At 44.1% G+C, this 6,821-nt stretch overlaps 1 protein-coding gene across 7 annotated transcripts in view; it reads left to right on the forward strand.

Moving 5' to 3' along the window:
* The window catches only part of Mta3 (metastasis associated 1 family member 3), a 117,519-nt gene that overhangs the window by 3,707 nt on the left and 106,991 nt on the right, over positions 1-6,821 (forward strand). For all 7 annotated transcript variants that reach the window (XM_029471265.1, XM_021185943.2, XM_029471264.1 and 4 more), the window contains exon 3: positions 4,438-4,531. In XM_029471265.1, the coding sequence (XP_029327125.1) occupies positions 4,438-4,531 (94 nt within the window). The remainder of the gene's footprint in view (positions 1-4,437; positions 4,532-6,821) is intronic.

The following is a 6,821-nucleotide window of genomic DNA, read 5'->3' on the forward strand; positions in this document are numbered from 1 at the left end:
GGGTTTCTCTGTGTAGCCCTGGCTGTCCTGGAACTCACTTTGTAGACCAGGCTAGCCTCGAACTCAGAAATCCACCTGCCTCTGCCTCCCGAGTGCTGGGATTAAAGGCGTGCGCCACCACACCTGGCTTGGTTTCTGGTTTTGAGACAGGGTTTCTGTTATGAAATATAAGCTCCCCGACACCCCCAACCCTGTGGGGTAGATGGGAGGGTGGGTGGTACCTGGTGGGCTCATGCCAAGGTGCCTCATGGGAAGTCACACCATGCAAAGAAACCTGGTATAAAGGAGGAGGGGGCTGGAGAGAGGTAGAGGCAGGTGGATGGGAGCAAGAGGCACAGGGGCAGAAAAGGACAGAAAGGGGGAGGAGAGAGGGACCAGCCGGAACACATGGGAACTGGGGGAGAGAGAACTAGGGTGGCTAGCAGTCCTGCACCTGGAGGTCAGTAGTCGAGGCAGGTGGTAGGTCCTTAGGAGGAGCCTAGCAGAATTGCCTGTAAGCCCACAGTTTCATGTAGCCCAGGCTGGCTGTGAACTCCTGGTGCTCTAGCCTGGGACTCTTCAATGCAGGGATCAGAGTCCTGAATCACCTACAGCAAGAAAGCGTACAAGATGTACCATACCGAGCTATGCTCATCAAGAGGGTTTAGTTTTGAATGTAAAAGTTACAGACTTTTCTTAAGATGATTGTTCAAGGTCCTGGGTTTTGTCACCGTCCTCACAAGAGGCGGCACATTTGCATCCCAGATTTCCATGTTTACAGAGCACAATCCTGTGTGTGACATTTTAAACTTAGCACATCTGTGATTTTGCTTTTTATCTGTGAGACTATGGCGAATGTCTTCATCTCTTAAATACACGCTATACATCACTTAGGCTTGTCCAGTGTGTGAAAGAGCGAAATGTGGCTGGCTCAGTGGGGAGAGCTTCCCTGCCCCGCACCGAAAAACTAGGTGTGGTGTTCCATATCAGTCCTCCCACTACGGAGGAGCAGAGGCTGGGCATGGGGAGTGCTCATCGGCTCACAGAGAGGGAGAGCTCAAGGCCAGCCCGAAGAACATGAGACCTTGTCTCCAAAACCAAAAATGCTTCCTGCTTGCTTTTTCCATTTCATTTATCACCTTCAAATATTTAACTCAAGGCCGTGTGGCCCCGTGGTGGTACAGCTTTTGTTTACTATTTCTAGAGCTGTGTGCCCTAGCACTGTGCACAGGAGGAAAAAAAGTATATAAAAGGAGGAAAGAGGGCTGGCGAGATGGCCGGTTCACTCGGTAAAATGGCTCACCACGGAGCCTGGGCACTTGAGCCGAAGTCTGTCCCCAGAACCCACGTGTTAGAAGCAATCCCAGGATCTCCGGTCTCGTCATGTACACACATACACCCCACCCACAAAAACAAAGGTTGAACCTACATATTTTATTTTATTTTTGGTTTTTCGAGACAGGGTTTCTCTATGTAGTCCTGGCTGTCCTGGAACTCACTCTGTAGACCAGGCTGGCCTTGAACTCAGAAATTAACCTGCCTCTGCCTCCCAAGTGCTGGGATTAAAGGTGTACTCCACCGTGCCCCGCCTTTTTCGTTTATAAAGCTGGGTCATTCACTGTTCAGGCTGGCCTTGAACTCACTTTGAGGTAGAAGTGGGTCTTGAACTCCTGGTTTCCTAAATGCTGGAATACAGCAGGGCTCCCACGTGACTGTGCTGTGGTGTTGAGAAATAGCTATAGCTTGTTATCACTCTCTTCTCCCTACCACCACACTACTCAGTACTAACTACTGAGCTCAGGCCCGTGCATGTTTGAGACAGTGTATATAGTCTTTTGGCCTGGAGCTTGCAATGTAGACAGATCTGGCCTCAAACCTGGGGCAATCCTCCTGCCTCTGCCTATTGAGTGCTGAGATGATATCTTTGGTGTAATACTGAGTTACCACACCTGCATAATACAAGCTTTTGTAAATAATTCCCAAAGATTCCTTTGAGCTGTTTCATGGAGTCTTAATCAGGATCCTCAGGCCACTTGGGAACTCTTGGTAGTAGGCATGGAAATTAGGAAGCTTTCCCATCAGTTTCCCCCACTTCCCATTTGGAGTATTGGAAATTGAGCCCAGGACCTTGGACAGGCTAGGGCAGTGCAATGATACTGAGCCGTGATTACAGCCCTTGTTTTTTGTTTTTGTTTTGAGACAAGGGCTCACTGTGAAGCCCAGGCTTGTCTTCAATTCTTGATGTTCTGCCTCTCTGATCTCCTAGCGGTGGTAACTCCCGAGCTCAGAGTCATTAATTCTTAGCATTCAGAACCCATGCACCCTCAACCCCTCCACTCACTGTGGTAGACCCTCACTTGAGAAACTGGAACAGACCCACCACTGCTCAATGGGTCATTATTTAGAGTAGCAGAGCTTCAGAGAAATGGTCTGTGTGTCCTTTATGGAAGGGACGAACCATGGTGTACTGTAGGCCTGGAAGAACAAAGGCACCGTAGTCCTGAGTGAAGAACAATTCTGCACTATGGAGCAATCCAACAGTCAGGAGTGCGTATGCCGAGGCCGAGGGTTTTGCTGCTGGGGACTGAACTCTAGGCTTTGCACAAGCTAAGAATGCACCTTGTCTACAGTCACACCCTTTAGTTCCGAGGATATTATTATCATCATCATTATTATTATTGCCTGCATGTATATCATTGTGAGGGTATTAAATCCCCAGGAACTGGAGTTACAGACAGTTGTGAGCTGCCATGTGTGTGCTGGGAATTGAACCAGTCTTTTTCTCAAAGTGAGTAGCCAGGACTCTCAAACCACTGAACCATCTCTTCAACCCGATCCCTCAGGGTTTGTGCACCCTTGGCTATTTTGGAGCTCGGTCTGTAGACCAGGCTGGCCTTGAACTCAGAGATCCACCTGCCTCTGCCTCGAGAGTGCTGGGATTAAAGGTGAGCATCATCATGCCTCACCCCCTTCACCTTTTCTAGCACCAGGTAAGCTGAGGCAGGAGGATTACCAATTCTAAGCCAGCTTGTGTTATGTTGTGAGATCTTGACACAAAACAAAACAAAACAAAAGAAAAGTTTAAAAGACAAAGTAGAAGAAGAAATGTTCTGAGTAACGTCTTTCTCCCTGCAGCAGGTTTATCTGAGAATTTAATCATCTTTGTAGATAGAGCCTTGCTGTTAGAACACACTAATGAGACAGAAATGAGAAAAGCTTCGAGTGGAGCTCTAGATTTTATTTACATGGAAATATCGGCCTGTTCATTTAGCAGGTTGCTGGCTCGTTGCTTCTGTGGGATGAGTTTGATCACAACATTATGAAATAGATTGGCATTTGGGTAGGAATTTAATATAATTTCAACTTGAAGGGGCATTATCTCTACAGTGCCATTTCTCCCCTAAAATATTGCTGCTGATTTTAGTAAAACTGACACATTTATTATGGTATATGTTCTTTATATTTGAATATATATATATCTAAGTCCAGATCCATTCAGAAACGTGTGCCACGTTTGTTAGAAATTGGACATTACAGTAACATTTTATTGCAATCTTATGTGTTTTTTATGAAGAACTCACTAGTGAATGGTTGACCCACTTGAAAGCTGCAGAATTTATAGAGATTAGAATGGGAGCCTGGGCCTCAGCTGCAGTAAATTAAGCCAAGCAGCATGCTGATTGTATTCTAGACTAGTCAGAAGACGTAAGAGCTTCAGGGTTGGGAACTTACAGTTTTGGGTATTTTCCTATGTGAAGGTAAACTAAGTATATGGGCTGCACGAAGGGTGTTTTTCTAGGCCTGTCCTGCATGCTGGCTACGGCCCCTGGAGCTGGGGCTTGGTGATGTTATATATAATCTGTGCTGTCTGCAGATGGGTTTGAGGGGGTCACTTTCAATATCATGAACGGATTATTGGTGGGATAATATAATATTTAATATTGGAGGGATTAATATATCTGGTATGGCTGTACATGCTTAGGAAAGTGCAAAGGAGAGGGTAGTGAGTTCGAGGCCAGCCTGGGTTACATGAAACCCTGACTCATCCACAGGTCTTCTAAATGACATAGGTTAGAGGGAGCTCTTCTCCCTTTCCTCCTGTCTACCTTTCACTGTTTGTTTGTTTGTTTGTTTTGTTTTGTTTTTTCAAGACAGGGTTTCTCTGTGTAGCCCTCCCTGTCCTGGAACTTCTGTTGTAGACCAGGCTGGCCTTGAACTCAGAAATCCGCCTGCTTCTGCCTCCCGAATGCTGGGAGGCCACCATGGCCTGCTGTTTGGTTGTCTTTTTGAGACAGCTCTGTAGTCCTGGCTGGTGTGGGATTCTGTGTACATCTGATTAGCCTCTAACTTTGAGCAATCCTTCCATCATAGCATGTGCCGCCACACCCAGCCTTTAAGCACATTTATCATTTGAGACTTCAGGTCCTATATATATGACCTATTCTTCTTATTTCTTAGACTGCAAGCGGCAATGTGGAAGCAAAAGTGGTGTGCTTTTACAGAAGACGGGACATCTCCAACACGCTTATCATGCTCGCCGACAAGCATGCTAGTGAGTGAGACGGTTTTCTTGTGGGTCAAAAGAAAAAGGCTTTTCATGATGGACGGGAAATGTTTTCTGTTACCATGAAGTCTGTCTTTCTTTCTTTCTTTCTTTCTTTCTTTCTTTCTTTCTTTCTTTCTTTCTTTCTTTTAAAGATTTAGTTTATTTATATGAGTATACTGTAGCTGTGTTCAGACACACAAGAAGAAGGTGTCAGATCCCATTACGGATGGTTGTGAGCCACCATGTGGTTGCTGGGAATTGAACTCAGGACCTTTGGAAGAGCAGTCAGTGCTCTTAACTGCTGAGCCATCTCTCTAGCCCCTCTTTCTTTTTTTAAATTTGTTTTTTAATTTAATTTTTATTTTGTGTATATGGGTGCCTTGACATACACACACACATACACATACATGAATGTATGTGTGTGTATATATATATATATATATATATATATATATATATATACATACACAGAGAGAGAGAGAGAAAGAGAGAGTGTGTGTGTGTGTGTGTGTGTCTGTGTGTGTCTGTGTACCACATGCAAACCCACTGCCTTCAGAGGCAGAAGCGCCATCTCACCAGCCCTGGAGCGCACCTTTCAAGAGTCCTCTGTTCTTCCACCTTGTAATTCTTTGGATCATCAGGCTTGGTAGCAAACACCTTTATCCCTTGAGCCATCTGGAGGAACTTCATTTTTTCATTGTTTAATTTTCCTGTGGTTTAAGTTTTGGGGTAGTATTTGTCTTTTTTCTTTCTTTTCCCTGTGTTTATACAGTGACATAATTTATATATCCTAATATGATTTATATTTTAATAATATTTGTGTGTGTGTTAGGGAGTGAATCCAAGTCCTCGAGTGGGCTAGGGAGGTGCTTTACCTCTGAGCTACAATCCCAAGTCACACTGTTTAGATTATATCATGCATACTTTTATTAAATAATTACCATACTGAAATGAAAACGATTTGAACGTTCGCATTAGCAAACCATCAGGGTAGTAGGTTTGTTATTGTTTATTTTCAATAGTTTCTTTGTGGGGTGGAGATTTGAGGAAATTTACATTTCATTGTGAGGTGTTTCACTGGGGGATACTTTTCTCTCTTTAAAACAACTGGACAATGTGTTACGTTTTTGTTTGTTTTTGAGCATCAACTTTGTGGATACTCATGATTTTCTCGCCTCAAACCTCTTAAGCGTTCCAAATACAGGTCTGTGTTGCCAAATCCAGTTAATACTGCAATTTTATTTCCATTATGACATATTTAGAGTATTAGGTATATAAGAAACCATATTTAGAGTATTAGGTATATAAGAAACTAAAATTTTGCTAGAAAAGGTGCTGCGTTTTATTTAGATATGGAGAATTCCTATCGCTAGTACACTTGGTGGTTTCAGGTTTTTTTTTTTTTTTTTTTTTTTTTTGGGTAGCTTAAAATGTGCGTGTGCGTGCGTGTATGAATGTGTGCGTGTGTGTGTGTGTGTGTGGGTGTGTGCATGTGCACACACATGCACATATGTGGACCAAAGGTCAACAGTGGGATTTTGTCATAGTTACTTTTCTGTTACTGCAATAAAACACCTTGACCCAGGCAACTTATAGAAGAAAACGTTTAATTAGTTTTAGAGTTCCGAAGGTTAGAGTCCATGCTTTGAGAAGTAGCAGGAAGTCAGTTGGCAGCATACATGGCAGGGCGGTGACTGAGAACGCTATTCATATCTCCATCCACAAACATGAAGCAGAATGGCCTGAATCTTTTGAAAACTTAAAGCCAGTACCCAATGACACACTTCTGTCCACAAGGCCACACCTCCTAATCCTTCCTAAACAATTCCACCAAACCAGGGACCAGGTATTCAAACACAGGAACCTATGGGGCCATTCTTACTCAAGCTACCACAGGTGTGGTAAAATACATTAGGAAAAATTTATTTTTTCTGTTTTCAGACTAGTTTTCATGTATCCCAGGCTGGTTTTGAACTGACTACCTACGTGAGTCTGACCTTGTAATCCTCATCTTCCTGCCTCCACCTCCCAGGCGCTGGAATCACTAGTGTGCTCCACGGCACCCGGGAGTTTGTTTTTTTCTCTGTTTCTTTGAGACAAGGTTTCACACTGTACTGCAGGCTTGTAGCCCAGGCTGGCCTCAAACTCCTTGGTCATCTTCTTTGTTTTTTTTTTGTTTTGTTTTGTTTTTTTTTGCTTTTCGAGACAGGGTTTCTCTGTGTAGCCCTGGCTGTCCTGGAGCTCACTTTGTAGACCAGGCTGGCCTCGAACTCAGAAATCCGCCTGCCTCTGCCTC

This window comes from Mus caroli, chromosome 17, assembly GCF_900094665.2.
Source record: "Mus caroli chromosome 17, CAROLI_EIJ_v1.1, whole genome shotgun sequence".
Classification (NCBI taxonomy): Eukaryota; Metazoa; Chordata; class Mammalia; order Rodentia; family Muridae; genus Mus; species Mus caroli.